At 44.2% G+C, this 19,284-nt stretch overlaps 1 protein-coding gene across 1 annotated transcript in view; it reads left to right on the top strand.

Moving 5' to 3' along the window:
- Positions 1-19,284, top strand: part of COL27A1 (collagen type XXVII alpha 1 chain) — a 234,115-nt gene that overhangs the window by 201,985 nt on the left and 12,846 nt on the right. The window contains exons 42-53 of the mRNA XM_036749857.1: positions 3,196-3,252; positions 3,575-3,628; positions 3,863-3,916; positions 4,309-4,362; positions 9,338-9,391; positions 9,482-9,589; positions 10,222-10,329; positions 14,643-14,750; positions 16,086-16,139; positions 17,473-17,535; positions 18,930-18,983; positions 19,192-19,227. Of these exons, the coding sequence (XP_036605752.1) occupies positions 3,196-3,252; positions 3,575-3,628; positions 3,863-3,916; positions 4,309-4,362; positions 9,338-9,391; positions 9,482-9,589; positions 10,222-10,329; positions 14,643-14,750; positions 16,086-16,139; positions 17,473-17,535; positions 18,930-18,983; positions 19,192-19,227 (804 nt within the window). The remainder of the gene's footprint in view (positions 1-3,195; positions 3,253-3,574; positions 3,629-3,862; positions 3,917-4,308; positions 4,363-9,337; positions 9,392-9,481; positions 9,590-10,221; positions 10,330-14,642; positions 14,751-16,085; positions 16,140-17,472; positions 17,536-18,929; positions 18,984-19,191; positions 19,228-19,284) is intronic.

Below are 19,284 nucleotides of genomic sequence, written 5' to 3'. Positions count from 1 at the left end.
CAATCCACTTCAGATACTTACTAGCTGTGTGGCCCTGGATAAGTCACTTAACTGCTTTGTGCCTCAGTTTCCTCATCTATAAAGAAAAAACGAAGAAGGTTGGACTTGATGGCCTCTCAGGTCCCTTCCAGCTCTAAAGCTGTAATCCTGTGAAATGGCTTGTCCAGTGACACACAGCCTATCATCGTCTACTATTTTCTGTCGCCGCCTTCCCCTCCAAAGGGCATCTTTCTCTTCTTTCCGTTCCTTCTCCCACCAAGGCGATTTGCCTTTCATATCCGGCCTGACCTTGGCGAGTTGCTGTAGCTCAGACAGTTGTTGCTTCACAATAGCAGTGCTTTAGGAGGAAAGAACCGTGTTCTCTTTATTTTCATCTCCTCTTCATCTCACTTCCCCCTCCCTCCACCCTTGACTTTTCTCTGGGGACGCAGGGCAGTGTTGCTATGAACCCTGGGAATTCTGGCCAGAATAGGCCTTGGGGAGTGCAACACAGTGACAGGGAGAGAATGTCTGTCTATTCCGGAGTGCATTTAGACTAGCGAATGCATTCTTCCTCCTTACGATGTACAGAAGGACGGGTGGTATGGTCATTGGGTAAGCTGAGGCCCAAAGTATTTAAGGGAAACCAGAACCAGTCTTCTTTAGTGTCCAGCACTGATTCCTCTATAGAATTCCTCTCTCCCTAAGCTTGGTTTTTTTTTCTCTTTGGGGGCTTATTGTTGTCAGATAGGAATCTGAGGGTGAGGTCTGTGTGTGGGAAGAGACCGATGAGTCTCTCACTGGCAGAAGAGGGAGTGAGGGTTGGCTGCAGATTGCTTCTGTTATGCCATAGGGTGGGAATCCCCAGGGGAGGCTGATAGGCTCAGACACCCGCACTTTGGCAGCTGCCCTTACCAGCCAGATGGGAACCTTTAAAAAATATATATATATGTATGTATGAACTGGTGTATCTCACCATAGGCTGCAGGCCAACAGCAATAAGTCAGCCTGATCCCTATTGCATTTTTTTCATTTTGATCTGAGTGTGTTTACTTTTCAGCCGTCTCTCCTCTGCTGACTTGGCCACTAGGGAAGTGGGAGGGGGCTGGGTAGCCTACAATAAGTGGCAGCTTGGTGGAATTTGACCCCTGAAGGAGGCATGGAGATCTTTATTGGCCAGCAGGGTTCTGACCATAGCTGAGATGAGCCCTTAGTGCCAAAATGATGCCCTGGTCTCGTAGGAAGTGCTACTTCCTTTGAGTAGCCTGGTATCCCAGTCAACCACAAAGCAAATTCCAAATCAGGACTGGTCTTGGGGAGCTAGAACTATGGGACCTAAACTTTCTTGGCCCAAGACAACAGAGCCAAGATCTAAAAGCCAAATCATTCCATGGACTTGAGCAGGAAAGGAAGCTGCCCCAAGAACGCCAGAGGCATGAGACTTCTGGAAATTAAACAGACATTCAACTCAGCAAGCATTTTCTAAGCACCCACTATTACAAGGTACCGTGCTAGGTGCTGGGGGTACAACGTAAAGAATGAGATGGTCCCTGCCCTCAAGGAGTTTATCTTCTACAACAGGGATTCTTAACTGCTTTGACTCTTTGGCAATCTGGTGAAGCCTAGGGACCCCTTCTCAGAGTAATGACTTAAAACACATAAAATAAAATACATAGGATTACAAAAGAAGTCAATTATGTTGAAATACAGGTATCAAAATATTTTAAAAAAAAATAAGTTCATGGACCCCAGGTTAAGAACTCCTGTTTTAATGGAAATACAGCCCCCACAAAGACTTCCAGCCTTGGAACAGAACAGAAGGCCAAAGTTCTTATAGCTTACAAGGACAGATTTAGAGCTGAAAGGGACCTAAGAGGTCATTGAGTCCAACCCCTTCATTGCACAGATAAAGAAAGTGAGTCTCAGGGAGATTAAGTGACTTATCCAGAGTCATGCAGCAAGTGAGGATCTGGGTTAGAGTCAATGGAAATGCTGATCTGAGCATTCAGCTCTTATAGACAGAAAGAGCATTGAACTGGGAGTTAGCAACCTCTCTCAGTGCTGTTGTACCTAGTAGATACTTAATGATGATTTTCATTAAATTCGGAGAGGGGGGGTTCCAGTCTTAGCTCTCCACTAACTAGGTGTACGACTCTGGAAAAGCTGTTTCCTTTCTCGTTTTACTTTTCGATAAAATGAAAGGGTTGGACTAGATCAGCTGTTTTCAAAATACAGTCTGGAGACCCTGGAGGTCCTCAAAGACCTTTTCAGGGGGTCTTCCAGGTCAAAATTATTTTCTCAATAATACTAAGAGGTTTGAATTTCTAATATAGTAAATATTACTAGATATAACCCACAAAATACAAGCTCTTTGGGGAGTCCCCAGTTACTCTAAGGGGTCCCGAAACCAAAAAATTTGAGAACTGCTGAACTAAATTATCTCAGGGGGCCCTAACAGCCTTCCCGTTGTGTGACCCTGGGCCAGAGCAGCCTTAAGACAGGCACACGTTTTGAGAAGACTGAAGCCAATAGCTGGCCATAATGGCCATGCTTCTCTTCCATTTAGCAGGCCTAGAAATCTGAGAGAGGTTGAGGATCAGGGGGCCTGGAGCACATACATCCAGTACATGATCCAGGCCAACAGAATCTCAGGTTTAATTTGACAAATGTTGATCAACAATCACTGGAAGGACCAGGTGTGTCAATTGGGTCAATGATGCAAGGATCTTTAAAAACAATTTTTTTTACAATTTTACTATAATTTACTATCATCTCTCCTGTCTGTGCAAATGCATTTTAAACACAAACATCACAAGCGGATGCTATAATTTCACTTTGAAATACACATTTTCATCCTTCTGTCTCTAGTATGTACAAAGTCACGGGGTCAGTTGACCCAGCTTGATTGTTTGAGCTGTGCTTAAATTCTGGCCTTTCCAGTTCAAGTATCTGCTATGCTCAGGGCAACTTTGAGACCCTCCAGAATTGCTTGCTTTCCCTTTCTCCATCATCTTTTATCTGCTGGTCTCCCCGCATCTCCCCAGAGGACCAGGAGGGAACTATTCCCACATCATAGGGACCCCATGTGGAGACCTGCCTCCAGGCATGGTTGACTCCTCACAGAAATGTCCCATCTTTGAGGCCCTAGGTGGTCTCCATAGGCTTCTTGATGGCTCTGTGGGAAGTACTTCCTAATGCCTGGCTCTTTGTCCACAGGGAGAACAAGGCGATGATGGGAAGACTGAGGGCCCTCCGGGGCCTCCCGGAGATCGGGTAAGTCCCCCCCTTCCCTTTCCCCATCTCCTGTGGCATTAACTTCCCCAGGGTAGATGTGATAGAGGAGGGATAGTCATCAGCCTTAGATTGAAGAAGACCTTGTATTTCCTGCCCCATTGGCCAGACTTTTGCTCCTTTTTCCATGGAAGGTACTGCAAGTGGGACTGTGGCCATGGTTCTCATGGAGGGACAGGGAAAGTTGTTATGGTTGGAATTTGGCGGTAGCCATGGATCCAGACCTACCTGCCTACTCTGTGCTAAGTTCAGTAATCCCCTAATTAATGGTGACCACTCGGTTTCTGTTGCTTGTGACCTTCAGGGTCCAGTGGGTGATCGTGGAGACCGAGGGGAGCCTGGAGATCCTGGATACCCTGTAAGTATCAGTGGTGCCAGGCCTTGTACAAAGGCCATGATTTCTTTGGGGGGATTGTTAGAAAGGCAATCTTTCTGGCCAAAAACTGTGTCTCCTACCCATTAGTCAGCAGCAAAATGGGTGGGGGGTGACATGTCAATAGCCCAACAGGGTTGTCTAAGAAGCCAACCCAAACCAGTCGAGGCAAAAGAGAATCCAAATATATGCATTCTCCTCTGCACATCTGCATTCCAGGGCCAGGAGGGTGTTGAAGGAAGCAGAGGAAAAGCTGGTCAGCAAGGCTTACCGGTAAGAAAAACATTTTCACTGTCTTCTTCCCTCAAATGGGAACCTTGCATTTAAATCCTCAAGACCCCTAATTTATTATTATCTTGAAGCAACTGTTCTACAGCTTCTTCTCCTCAAAACTTTAGAGACAATGTTTTAGAATTCTAGACTTGCGAGCTATCAGCATTGGGACCTGGCAAGGGAGGGACCAGGGATGATGCCACCCAAGACATCCATACCATTGCTTCCCAGTGATCTTCAGAGATGGTCCCATGCCCTAGCCTAGCCTATTCCCTGGCTAGGGACTTCCCTGACCATCTGCCCCACAAAAGAACTATTCTGCCAATTAGTCCTGCATCCCTCTGAGGAAAGAATTCCAGACCAAATTTTCTTTATTTTGTTTTGCTTTCCAGGGGCATCCTGGACCCCGGGGACAACCAGGACCCAAAGGATCAAAAGGTGAAGAGGTGAGTCTTTCTACCTTTCCCTGAGACCAATGTCAACCCTTACCCTGATCCTAAAACCAGTTGAATCATAATCATAAAATGTTAGAGGATCCTCAGACTCTAGAATTCTAGAACTAGAATATTAGTTTGGAATTAGAAGAGGCCTTAGAAAGATAAAATGGTGAAGGTGGGAAGATCATTAGAATACAGAATATTATCCCTTTAGAAAATCTTAGAACATAAAGTACAGAGGGAAGCTACTGTAATAGCAAGAAAGCAAAATGGCTTTACAAATAGCTGAGGAAAGACGGAAAGGGAAAGGAGAAAGGGAAAGATATACCCAACTGAATACAGAATTCCAGAAAATAGCAAGGAGAGATAAGAAGGTTTTCTTAAGTGAGCAATGTGAAGAAATAAAAGAAAAAATAGACTGGGAAAGACAAGGTCTCTTCAAGAAAATTAGAGATATCAAGGAAACATTTCATGCAAAAATGGGCATGATAAAAAAAACCAAAAATGGTGAGGACTTAACAGAAGTAGAAGAGATTAAGAAGAGGTGGCAAGAATACACAGAAGAACTATACAAGAAAGATCTTAACATCACTGATAACTGATAACTACGATGGTGTGGTTGCTGATCTAGAGCCAGACATCCGGGAGAATGAAGTCAAGCGGGCCCCTAGGAAGCCTTGCTAACAAAAAGGTAAGTGGAGTGATAGAATTCCAGCTGGGCTATTTAAAATCCTAAAAGATGATGCTGTTAAAGCGCTTCACTCAATATGCCAGCCAATTTGGAAAACTCAACAGTGGCCACTGCTTTGGAAAAGATCAGTTTACGTTCCAATCCTAAAGCAGGGCAATGCCAGGGAATGTTCAAATTACCGAACAATTGTGCTCATTTCACACGCCAGCAAGGTTATGCTTAAGATTCTGCAAGCTAGGCTTCAGCAGTATGTGAACTGAGAATTACCAGAAGAACAGGCTGCTTTTCAAAGAGGCAGACAATTGTTGGCAGTTGCCAACATTCTCCGGATTATGGAGAAAATAAGGGAGTTCCAGAAAAAACATCTACTTCTGCTTCATTAACTACACTAAAGCCTTTGTGGATCACAACAAAATGTCTAAGTCCTCCAAGAGATGAGAGTACCAGATCACGTTGTCTCATGAGGAACTTATGCACGAGTCAAGAAGCAGCAGTTAGAACCAAACATGGAATAGATGATTGATTTAAGATTGGAAAAGGAGTATGACAAGGCTATATATTGTCACCTTGTTTATTTAACTTGTATATGCAGAGGGCATCATGTGAAATGCCAGGCTGGATGAATCAAAAGCCGGAATTAAGGTTGCTGAGAGAAGAATCAACAGTCTCAGATATGCAGATGATACCACTCTGATGGTAGAAAGTGAAAAAGAATTAAGAAGCCTCTTAATGAGAGTGAAAGAGCAGAGTGTAAAAACTGGCTTGATGCTTAACATAAAAAAAATGAAGATCTTGGCGACTGGTCCCATCACTTCATGGCAAATAAAGAAGTGGAAGCAGTGTCAGATTCTATACTATTGGGCTCAAAGATCACTATAGATGGTGATCACAGCCATGAAATGAGAGAATGCTTGCTCCTTGGAAGGAAAGCTATGTCAAATCTGGACAGCATACTAAAAGGCAGAGATACTATCTGGCTGACAAAGGTCCATATAAGTCTAAGCTATGGTTTTTCCAGTAGCATTGTACAGCTGTGAGAATCAGATGATAAGGAAAGCTGAGCACCACAGAATTGACACTTTCAAATGGTGGTGCTAGAGAAGACTTTTGAGAGTCCCCTTGGTGGCAAGGAGATCAAATCAAGCAATGCTTAAAGAAATTAATTCAGACTATTCATTGGAAGGTCGAATACTGAAACTGAAGCTTAAATACTTTGGCCATACATTGAGAAGACGAGACTATTAGAAAAGACCCTGATGCTGGGAAAGGTTGAAGGCAAAAGGATAAGGAGAGCAGAGGATGAGATGGATAGAAAATGTCATGGAAGCAACGAACAGGAGCTTGGACAGACTTTGTGAGTTGGTAGAGGATAAACAGGCCTGGTATGCTATGGTCCATGGGGTCAGACACAACTGAACAACAACAGTGTGTATAGACAGCAGTTAGTCCAACCCCCTCATTTGGCAAATAATGAAGCTCAAGCCCAGAGATAAAGGGCTTGCTTAGAGTTCCACACAAAGCTGGGGGCAGAGCTGGGACTGAGTGCTAGGCTCCCAGGCCAGTGCTTTTTGCTTCCTGCTCCGCCGTTATCACCTTCTTTAGATTTCCTGGATCTGGGGAGAGAGATGGTGAGCACCAGCCAGGCTACTCACCTGACTCAGCCAGATGGTACAGCCAAGCCTCAGCTAGCTCTTTGGTCATTAGGAGCTCCCAACAGCCAGACTATTGGCTGCCCCTGGCAGGTCTGAGTGAAAGTGAGGAAGAGGAAGACAGAGAGGAGAAAAGGGAGGAGGCAAAGCCAAAGGGGAAATGGGACAAGGAGAGAAAGAGAAGGAAAGATAAAGAGGGATGAGAATAGAAATGGGGGAAGAGAGGAGAAGACCCAGAGATGATGAAAGTGGGAAGAGTCAGTCAATCAGTCAGGTGTTCCTTAAGCTTCTACTGTGCATCAGGCACTGTGCTGGGTGCTGGGGTAGCAGTGCAAAGGATGCAACAATCCCTACTTGCAAGCAGCTTGCATTCTAAGGAAGGTGACAGCATGTGCATATAAAAATATATATGGCATAAAGTGACTGCATGCATGTATATTGTAGACACGAACACATGAAGTAGCTTATACAGGGGAGCTTGGGAAGGAGGGCACTAGCAATTGAGGGGAATCCAGAAAAGCTTCTGGCACAAGATGGTGCCTGAGGACACATCTGACCCTGGGGAGCCCCTCGGTGACCCCCAGATCATCCTCCCTTTCTCAAAACTATATTTGGATCTTACCGTTTTCTTGCTTGTAGCCGGCAAGTGTGGTCCCCTGCTCTTGAGGAATATGCTGATTTAGCAAGTGTGACTTTGGGCTCAGACCAAAAGCTCTCTGCTGCCATCTCCTGGTCATAGAGTTCCTCTCTCTGATCCTCCGCAAATTCCTCCAGTTGCTGTCAGAATCAGTCATTTATTAAGCACCTACTGTATACTAGGTGACTAGGCAGAGAGGAGGGACTGCTGGGAATTTCCTGGCCCAGAGGGCTACAGGGGGACCTCTTAGGTCCTCTGTGTTTGCTGGGATCCCCCATCCCAATCTGTATCCTATAAGTGGAATTTCTATCTGTGACTTTGGGGTTCTTTCTGCTCATGGATTCTGTCAGGCAAAGGTTGGTCCCCCACATATGAGTCAATGACGAGAAGAGAATCCCACTGTCCAAGTGGGCCACATGATTCTTGAGAGTGTAGAGTCAGGACTGGCCAAAGCACAAGGTTCTTTGTAATCGAGTTGTTGCGAGGCAAGTGCTTGTAGAAATTGTTAAACGTTATAAGAGTGTGAGGTTATTCTGGGAGACAGGAGGCGAAGAGTGGTAGAAAGCATGCTGAGCTTGGAGGAAGTCAGTTCAGATCCCTGCTCTTTGACCTGTTGACCTATGTGCTCTTGGTCAAGTCGTTCCTCTTCTCTGGGCCTCAGTTTCCTCTTTACTAAAATGAAGGCATTGACATTTCTGATCATCGGCATTTCTGAATCCTCTGAGCCCATGCAGAGTAAGCCGCCTTGATTTGTGCTGGACCTTCTGCTTCTCAGAGAACTGAACCAGCCAAGACCTCGTGTTGTTATTATTGACAATAACAGTAATAACCACAGTAGTTGGCAATTAGATAGCACTTTAAGGTCAACAAAGTGCTTTAAGTAGGCTATCTCATTTGAAGGCAGAATTGGAACTTGGGTCTTCTGGACTCCCAAGGCCAGCGCTGTATCCACTATGCCATGGAGCTGCTTTAATGAAATGAAGCGATTGTATGAGACGGCCCCTGGGGTCCTTCCCAGCTCTGGTCTATAAACAACCCTTATAAGATAGAATGGGTGACTATTACTTACCCTCGTTTTACAGATGCAAACACCGAGGCTCAGGTGGGATTATTGATCTTACCTCATTCACACAATGTGCGTGCAGCAGAAAGAAACTTCCAGTCACAGGACATGAGATCAGATCTCAGTTCTGTTGTTTAACTCTCTGTGGGACCTTGAGCAAATCCCTAACCTGCTCTGGCCCCAGTTTCCTTCTATGTAAAATCGAGGCGGATAGACTCAGTGGCCTCTAAGGTTCTCCCCCACTCCAGATCCTATCGTGGTAAGGATTAATGGCAGACTCAGAAGGTCTCCCCGGATCTCAGTCTGGGTCTCACTAGAGTGTTTCCTCCGTGGACAGGGTAAAGGCATTTCAAGGTTGATGGACCAAAGAAATAGATTTTATCATTAATAACAAATATATCTATAGATTGAGGAACCATGAATCCCTGCACCAACGTAGATCGAAGCCTCTCTGTGACTTAGGAAATAGTTGTCAGGAGAAGATACAGCTGAAAAAGCCATCACCTCAAGAAAGATTGGTTCTCTGCTGACAGATGGATATGCAGTCTGTCACTGGGCCCATCCTCAAAACCTTTACAGGGTGGTTATTGTTGTTTGCTGGTTTCAGTCATGTCTGACTCTTGGTGACCCCACTTGGGGTTTTCTTGGCAGAGACACTGGAGTGGTTTGCCATTTCCTTCTCTAGTTCATTTGACAGATGAGGAAACTGAGGCAAACTGAGTTAAGTGACTTGCCCAGGGTCACACAGCTAGTAAATATCTGAGATACAATATGAACTCAGGTCTTCCTGCTTCCAGGCCTAGCATTCTATCCACTGTGCCACCTAGCTGCCACTTTAAATCTGCTTACATCCTGAACACAAGGGAAGGCTGATCCTCTTTTGGAGTTCCCCTCCTCCAGATACCCCCTTGGCTCAGGCCAGAACTATTTTCTTGGCTTTTCAGGGTCAGAAAGGGAAACAAGGAAAGCGTGGAGAAGCTGGCAGGCGAGGAATGCAGGTGAGTGGTCCTGAGGGCATACCCCTCATCTTGATGCCTCCTCTAGCCTAAGGTCTTATCCCACCTCATCTGGTCTCTTTGGATCTGCAGGGCCTGGTGGGGCAGCCAGGGCCTCGGGGTGTGGTGGGAAGACAAGGCCAAGAGGGACCCCCTGGTCAGGATGGAATTCCTGGGAAGGATGGCCGAGCTGGACAGCAGGTAAGCAGAGTGGCTGGGACTTTGGGTGTGTGTTATCTCCTGGGCGAAGACCTTAGAAGGGACTATATCATAGAAGCATAGAGCTGGAAGAGACATTAGAATCTATGATGGCAAAGGCCGAATGAACCTTAAAACATAGAATGTCAACTACTGAAGGAGCCTGAGACCAGAGAATGTCAGAATTGGGAGAGACCCTAGAGAAGAGGATGTTGGCTTGAGTTGAATGGAATCAAACTGAGTTCTATTCAATTAACCAACATGCATCTCCTAATTGCCTACTATGTGCCAGGTACTTTTAGGGGACATAAATACAGAGAATAAAACAATCCCTACTACTAAGGAATAGGGTTTAAATTCAATTAAAGTCTACACACACACACACACACACACACACACACACACACACTCATACACTCATACACTCACACTCTCAATGCCACACATCCCATCCTACCCCAATTCCACAACCCCTTTCAACTACCTGTTCTGATAATCCCTCCCATGCTGGCAGTTCCTTCTTAGGTATAACATCCATTCCTCATCCCACAGCTCAAGTCCATGAAGAGTTTCCAGACCCCCTTGAAGCCTGTGTCTTCAGAAACTAAGTGAACTCTATGTCTCACTCCATTTAGGGGGAACAGGGAGATGATGGAGAAGTTGGACCCATTGGCCCTGCAGGCAGGAGAGGAAATCCAGGCGTTGCTGGTTTGCCTGGAGCTCAGGGACCCCCAGGATTCAAGGTGAGTCTGTTTCCATCCTACCTCCTGTCTTAGGCAGGATAATGTTGAGGGGCAGCTCGGAGGTGCAGCTAGGAACTATTTCTGAGAGTTATACCCTTGCGGTATATGATGGTTACCCAGGATCATAGGTCACAGATGTAGATCTGGCCATCTAGTTAGAGCCCATCTAGTTCAACCCCCTTGTTTTAAATATGAAGAAACTGAGGCCCAGAGAGACTAAGTATCTGACTTGTACATGGTGGTATAGCTAATAAGTGACAATGGCAGAATGAGAACCCAAGTCCTCTGATTTTCAAATCCAGGATTCTTTCTGCTATCTCAGGATACTATATGGATTTCTAATCTTTCTTCAGAGTTCTTGCCTCAGACCTCCTAAAATAACACAAACTGGATTTTTAAAAAACACAACTATAAGTCGCGTAGGATTAGAGAGAAAAAAATTCCAATCTACCTGGCCTCTTCAAATACTCATGTCAGTGTTGAGTTGAGCATCACTGCTCCCTGCTGGCTAAATGTAGACAAATAGACATCCATTGGAACCGTTTTCCTACAGACTAGGAGAGGTATTCATAGTTTCATAGACTCATTGACTGAGAATTGGAAGGAACTGCAGAGATCATCTGATCCAACCTCATTTTACATATGAGGAAACCAGGGCCTAGAGAAATAAAGTGATGTACATATGATCTCACGGGTCATAAGTGGAGGAGCTGAGAGTCATTGATTCAGAGAATGGTCAGAACTAGAACATTTTTAGGGATCATCCAGTCCATGATGTGCATTGTTCTGTTTCTTAGGGACTTTGAACTGTTTTTCAAATTACTGCTAACAATTTGCTCCTTTAGGAACTGTCTATTCATATCTTTTGAATACTCAGTACAGTAATTAACAAACATTTATTAAGAGCCTACCAACTGGGCCTTGTGGAGATGAAGACAAAAACAATCCAGTCTCTACCCTTGAGAAGCTCACATTCTACTGGAAGGACACAACATATATATAATTAAATATGTTTTTTTGGTAAAAATTATAAATAATTCAAATATGATTTTTAATTTAATTTTAAAATTTTAAATTTTAATTAATATTAATTAAATTAATAAATTAATTTATTTAAATGAAATAAATAACTTTATTAAATATACGATAATTTGAGGAGGGAGAGAGAACACTACCAACTAGGGAGGAAGGTCCAGAAAGGCTTCATGGAAGAGACAGCATCTGAACTGAGCCTTGAAAAGAGATAAGGTTTATAATAGGTGGAAGTGAGGATGGAGGCTTGGGGAATGAGAGACTTGGAGGCAGAGAGATGGGAGAGCCTTTAGGGAAAGACTGTTACTCATCTAAATTTGTATCCATTTCTTAAAGACTCTGGATGTCAGATTTTTATCAGAAATATTTACTGTAGATATTTTCCCCCATCTGTTTCCTTTTATTTTATTTTATTTTGAACACATCACTATTTATTGCACCAAATCCATCTATTTTGTTTTCAATAGTACCTTCCATTTGTTCAACAAATAAGAATTTTTCTCCTTGCGTTTCTTTTCCTCTCCTCTTCCAAATTGAGATCAACATAGTATTCTTTTTCCTTCCAATTTTAAATTTTTTTTTAAAAAACATTTACTAAAGCTCTTCTTTGATGAGCTGTGGAAACAACCCTGAGTTCTTCAAAGCTATGCCAACTAAGCACAAGCTCTGGCAGAACCTACTGATCTGGAAAGACTCTGAGCTCTGGCTGGACGAGGGAGCGGTTGTGATTGTGGCCAGGTGCCATCCTGGCCAAGCTTAGGGAGCTCCTTCCAGAAGGTTGGTCACCAGACAAGGAGCTTTTTCAGCCACCGCATCTCATCCAAGACAGTCCAATTCATAGACGAGTTTGAATGTACGTTGGTGAAAGGAGTGCCCGCACTGATGGAAGCGCTGACCCTATTGAAATATTAGAGTTGCTGTATTTAGATTCACAATTCAGTTTGAATGTATTGTGGTATATGATATGAAGTATGAATCTAAATTAAATTTTTTCCATATTGCTATCCTATTTCCCCAGTAAGTTGTACTAAGGAATCATTTTGATCCCAGCATATTGCATCTTTTAATATATTTAATCTTTAAATATAATATTTCTATCTATAGAAAAAAAGGAAAGAAAGTAGCATTTATTAAGCACATACTTTGTGCCAGGCATTGGGTTAAATGCTTTAAAAATACTATCTTATTATATATGTATGTGTACGGTATATAATACATGTTATTATTTATGTGTGTGATATTTATTATATATGATATATCATCATATGCGTGATACATATCATTGTGTGTGTATATGATATATATTTCATTGTATATGTGTGTGAGATAGTTATATATCTATCGCACACGCACACACATCTTTCTCCTTCTATAAGAGGCCTTGCTCACTTCCTCCTCTCTTCTCCCTCCCCTCCTCCCTGCTCCTAGTGCCTTCCCTCCCAGATGACCTCCCATTTACACTTTATCTATCACGTGTGTACATCTTGTTTGCTTGTTGTCTTTCCCCCTTAGCTTCCAAAGGGCAGGGGTCATGTTTTTACCTTTCTTCTCCCCGGGAGCAGCAGAGTGCCTGGCACATAGTAAGCACGCACTAAATGCTGATTGATTGAGTAAATGATTGATTTTACTAGACCTGTGGTCTTATCAGTGTATGGAGCCCCTGGTAAGGACCTTCCTCTACCAGTTCGGTTCTGTACCTTCTGTGCAGTTTGTAGTCCTAGGGTGCTACTTACCTGAGAGGCTGAGAAATCAAGTGCCCTGCCTGGGCTCACACAGCCAGTATGTGTCAGAGACAGGACGTGAACCCAGCTTCCCCTGACTCCCAAGGCCAGGGACTATGTAGGTCTTCTATGCTTGGTTCTTATTCTGAATTTTTCTATCCCATTGATCTCTTTTTCAGATTTTTTGAATCTAGTCCCCTATAGTTTTGATAATTACTATTTTATAGTATATTTTCAAATTGACCCTCCTACCCTTCCACCTTTACTTTATAGAGGTGAACACTGAGATCACCTAGTGAAAACAGAATCAGAACTTGAGTGTCCTGAATCTGATCCAACGCTCTTTCTGCCAAGCCACATTGCTTCCCATTAAAAATAAATAAATAGCATTTACTGAGCCCCACTTCTGTGCTTCACAGCCCTAGGTATGGAAGGGGCATAGGAAGACACTCTGCCTGCCCTTCAGGAATGAGTTGTCCTATTTGGAAGACAACTTACACAAAACCACAAGTAACAATTCAACAGTCAAAGAAGTGTCTGCACCAGGTTTCAAATGAGTGGCAGAAATAATTAAAATCTTGAAATGAGAGGAGAGAGATTACTGTGGGCTGGGATGGTCAGAAGCAGTGGGACCTGAGCTGGGCCCTGGAGGATGAGTAGGGTTCAGATAAGTAGGAAGGAAAAAGGTTGAGTGTTGCCAGTAAGAAATGGCATAAGCAAAGATGGGGCGATGGAAGTATACAAGGGGTTTGGAATGGCGGGTGAATAGGAAACAGGCAGAGATATTAACGGAGATGAATCTTACTGGAGTCAGAGCCTCCACAAATGAATACCGGGAGGCAAGACTAGAGATGCAGAACAGAGCTGGACTATGGAAGGCCTTGAATGTCAGGCTAGGGAATTTTGACTTTATCCTGTAGACTATATATTTTGTCCCTCAGCCTTATCCCTAACCCCTCCTGGCCCATCTCTCTCCCTATTGAGCTGATGTTCTACGAAGGGGAAGTAACCCTGCCTGGATCAGCGTGGGTGAATGACAGCCTCTCTTGATCTCGATATTCCCCATCTGTAAAATGAGGAGATTGGACCACATGGTCTCTAATATGTCTAGCTCTGTCATTCTAGTTTCTAAGGTACCTTTCATTCTTACATTCCATATTCTAAAAATCTCTTCCCATTTTAAATCCTATGATCCTTATTAATATGGAAATATTTTACTTGGTTGCGCATATATAACCTATATCAAATTGCTTACTGCCTTAGGGAAGAGGGAAGGGGAAAAATTTGGAGTGCAAAAATCTTATTTAAAAAGAAAGTTAAAAATTGTCTTTATGTGTAATTGCAAAAAAATAAAATGCTATTTTTTTTAAATCCCATGATCTTTTGAGCTGCCACATGGACCTAATGTTACTGATAACTTCCCCTCTGGGTAAGGTCACTTCTGGTGTCAAAGAATACCAGAAAGTGTTCATTGGGCAGGATGATAAGATGTTTGATCCCTGGTGCTACCTACATCTCCCTACACTAGGCTGCCTTTTAACATATATGTGTTTCTTTAAGGGTGAAAGTGGGTTGCCTGGACAGCTGGGCCCTACCGGCAAGCGAGGGACAGAGGGAGGAACGGGGCTCCCTGGGAGCCAAGGGGAGCCAGGATCCAAAGGCCAGCCGGTGAGTGACAGTGGAATGACTTCCACACATTCCCCCACTAATTTAATGTAAGACCTCCTTCCCTTCATCCCTTACCCCCAGAGAGAGAGCAGAACTGGCTGGGCCTTGGGAAGTCAGTCTGACCCAGTTAATCAAGGTTGCTTCGGGGAAGGCGTCCTGCCTTGTCCTGATGGGAAAGGAGCAAGGGTTAGGGGGAGAAATGGAGAACAAGAGTGAGGATTTTACAAACCGCTATTGGCAGCATGGGGAAAAAAAAAACCAACTAGTTCAGGAGATGGGTGACCTGAGTTCTAATCCCAGCTCTTCCGCATGCCAGCTGTGACTTGGGCAGCCACTTCACCATTCCGGCTCTTAGTCTCCCCAACTGTAAAACGAGCATAATGATACCGGCTCATCTTCACAGAGACCCTGTGGGGATGAGATGAGAGATTTGAGAGGATTTGGAAGGGCTTGAAAAATACATAAAGTGCTATGTAGATGTTGTTTTAGGAAAGAGGGAACTTGAGAGTAAGAAGAACGAGAACATGGGATAGATTTAACCAGCTTGCTTAGGTCCTGCTGCTCTGAGACCCTCTGCATTGTAGGATATTAATTAATGGAGAGAGGACCCAATATTTCTCGGCCTGTTGGGCATCATCATCGCCCCTACTTCATATCCCATGACTTCTCTCTCTCTCCTGGATCACTGAAGCCTATGTTTCATTCTAGAAATGTACTTATTAATCTGGCTTTGGAAATAAGATGCTGATTGGAGAGTCCCTGCTATCTGGTATTTGGAACTGCCAAGGCATTTTTCTAGGAAGAAGGGCAAGACTCCAAGTCCCAATTTGTGGCTGCTGGCAAGTGGTCCTGGGGGCTGCCACTGATCATAGGCTATGTAAAGATCTTACTGGGTTGGAGATCAGTGATGACCCTCCTTCTTTCCTTTCCTCCTCCCCCCCCCCCGGAGGGAACCACAAACCATGGAAAGTGAGGAGGTTGTCATCTAAGAAAGGGAGCCAGTGGTCTGACTAGAGGCCAGGAACTCCTGAGTCCTTTTCTTGGCTCTGGCATAAGCTAGTCTCATGGCTCTGGCTCATTGCTGCCTCAATTTATCCAGCTGGGAAATGGGAAATGTCTAGTAATGAGGGGTTAATTCCAGCTAGTATGTGACATTATTACTTTTAAGGTTTGTGACTCCATCTGACTCTAGGACCAGCGGGCTGGGCCCATGCTCTCTCTCTCTCTCTCTCTCTCTCGCTCTCTCTCTGTGTGTCTATCTGTCTGTCTGTCTCTCTCTCTGTCTCATACACACATATTTGGGTTGTTTTTGTTTTAATTTTACTTTCTTGGCAGGGTGACTTTGGAGAAATGGGCTTCCCTGGGATTGCTGGCCTCTTTGGACCCAAGGTATAATATTACCCAGGCCTCATGGCCCTCACAGCCCCCTTAGCTGTTCCAGCTGTGCTCCCATGGTTAGAGGGAGTCTCAAGATCCAGCTCCCAAGGATCCCTCTCACCTCTGCTGACCCCAGGACCTGGCTTCTCACTCATTAAATTGATAAATTTATTAGTTGTTAACTTGGACAAGTCACTTAATTTTTCTGAACCTCAGATTCCCCATCTGTAAAATGAGAGGTTTCTTAGGTCAAGGATTCTTAACCATTTTGTGTCATAGAACCTTTTGGCAATCTGTTGAGTCCTATGGATCCCTCAAACACATAAAATAAAAACACATAAGATTATAGAGGAAACCAATTATACTGAAAGACAGTTATCAAAATACTTTTTTAAAAAAACCACAAGTTCATGGATCCCAGTTTAAGAATCTTTGGTCTAAATTCTCCCCAAGATCTCCTTCAGTTCTTAGGTTCTGTGAATCCGTAGCCCTGTTCTGTGGTGTTGGATTTCTACTCATGTTCTAATCATGGTGCCCCTGGGAAATCTCAGGCTGCGGCCAAGGTGGGAAGACCCCTCAGGTCCTGGCAGGTCAAATCATTAATAGAGCTCCCTCCTAGCTTTGGGACCCTAGATAGTGGAAGTGGAGTAAAGCAGATAGAGCAGTGGAGCGGAGTTGGGAAGGACTGGGTTTGAATTGCACCTTAGATGCTTGCTAGCTCTAAGGCTCTAGACAAGGCTCTTAACCTCTCAGAGACTCAGCTTCCTCAGAGAGTAGTTGTAAAGGTCAAATGAGACAGCATATTAGACTGACAGATAGATACACAGATAGCCAGACAGACAGACAGATAGATGGATGGATGGATGCATAGATAGACAGACAGACAGACATAGACAGACATACAGACAGATAGATAGACAGACAGACAGTTAGATAGATAGACAGATAGATAGACAGATAGATAGACAGACAGACAGACATAGATAGGCAGACAGACAGACAGACAGACATAGATAGACATACAGACAGATAGACAGACAGATAGACAGACAGACATAGATACACAGACAGATAGATAGACAGACATAGATAGACAGATAGATATCATCTTTGTAAATGCAATTATTATTATTATCACCATCATTATCATCATCTCTGGAACAGGGCCTCTACCTCTTCCAACTGTTGAACAGAGAAATAGGGAGGATTTATCCAAATTAAACTGGCTATTTGAATAAGTCCTGTGTGCTCCCTAACCCTTCTATGTCCCAAATCGGGTGGCTGTCCTCATCCCATGGGCTCTGGCTCATAGGGATCAAATGTCTCCTCTCTTTGTTCCCTGCAGGGGCCTCCAGGAGACGTGGGTTTTAAAGGGATTCAGGGTCCCCGGGGGCCACCAGGTTTGATGGTAAGTTTCTCCCCTGAGAAACCTTCCCTGGCCCTCCTCAAGAACCATAGGGCCCCCCAGGCAGCCCAGCACTGGGGCATTAGCCTCTGGGCCTCCTTTTTCCTTGAGCAAGGCATCATCTGATACCTGCCAAGCTGCATTCTCACTAATGACCAGGCACAGTCCTATGACAATTTTTCCTGATACTCACTTTTGTTTGCCGCCATGGTTTACTTCCTCCTCACTCCCTCCCTTCACTCTTCTTCCCCTTTATCTTCCTTCCCGGCCCAGTGTTTTGGCACGGGATCTTTCGCTCCATATGGAATGCACTTCTTTTCCCCTCTCCCCTCCCATGACAATCTAACCCATTCTTTATAAGGTAGTTTAAGTCCCAAGCTTTTCCGGCCGAGGCCCTGCCTTCTCTGACCTCCTACAGTAGCACTGGTGGTCTGCTCTTTTTATGACTTCCCTGAAACCTTCTCTGAGGGCCTTAGTCCACCAAGGATCCCACTCTTTTTTGGATTCCACAATCTGCCCATGAAACTTAGCGCTTTATTATCGACAGGCTCCTGCCTTGTTTTGTGCTTTACCTGTCTTCTTAACAAACTTGTAACCTCTATGAGGGGAAGGTCCAAATTTTCTGGACTTGGGGACCCTGTCCCAAAGATGCCTTCAGTGAGGTTGGCCCCAGTAAATGCTTGTTTTCTAATTTTCCTCCCTTCTGCTTCCCCGTGTCTGGGATTCATCTTTGGTATAGTGAAAAAGACACTGGTCTTTAAAGTCAGGAAGCATGTGTTCAGTGCAGGGGTATGCTGGTAAATGTTTAATTACCATCTCTCCAGGGGGAAAAATAAAACATGCGTGACATACTTTTAAGCTTCATCTGCATTATTAACATTTTTCCATTCCTTTCTTAAGTCTAGAAATAAAAATAGATAAGTAGATAGATCAATCAATTAATAAATCAAGCCTTGATTTATTATGTTTTCCAAATTCCAAGGTGTAAATGTTCACATTGAAAATTTAATATTCAGCTCTCTCAAACTGGTAGAACCCTAGTTCAAATCCTAACCCTGCCACCAACTAGTTATGTGACCTTGGGCAAGTCAGCCTCTATGAACAGAAATGTCTTCAGCTATAGAATGACTATATTTGTAATGCCTACTTCATAGCCCTGTGAGGAAAGTACTTTATCACACTTGTAGCATTATAGAAGTGTGAGTTATTTTTATTATCATCACTCGTGTTCACTCATGGACTGTCTTGTCCTCCCATCTTCCTCTTTCTCCCATTCTCCATCTTTCTCCCCCCTTCCCCCACCCCCACTGCTTCCCAAATAGGCAGCAGAGATGTAGGCCAAATTCTTTTTCTAGGCCCTTTGATTCCACAGTTGTATGTTTCTTTTCCATCTCCAGGGAAAAGAAGGTGTCATTGGACCCTTGGGGATCCTAGGCCCATCTGGAATTCCGGTATGTTTTCATTTCGCTTCATAAGAAGCCAGGGGTCAGGCACAGGGAGGGGAGGTGGGACTGATGGGTCTCAGATCTCCTTTACGAGCAGAGTGACCTCCCCTCCTTAAGCCTCACCTTCTCCATATGTGAAACAAGGCATCCCAGGTTAGGCCCAGAGGCACCAAAAACTTCCAAGTCTCAACCTTGCTGTGTGGTTTGTCCACAGGGTCCTAAAGGGAACAAAGGAAGCCGAGGAGATCTGGTAAGTGTCCTGGGGAGGAACTGGTGGTGGGGAGTCACCAGGGCCTGGGAACAGAGG

The sequence above is a fragment of the Trichosurus vulpecula genome, chromosome 3 (genome assembly GCF_011100635.1).
Source record: "Trichosurus vulpecula isolate mTriVul1 chromosome 3, mTriVul1.pri, whole genome shotgun sequence".
Taxonomy (NCBI): Eukaryota; Metazoa; Chordata; class Mammalia; order Diprotodontia; family Phalangeridae; genus Trichosurus; species Trichosurus vulpecula.
The sequence above is the reverse complement of the archived record's forward strand: the minus strand, read 5'-3'. Positions and strand labels throughout refer to the sequence as shown.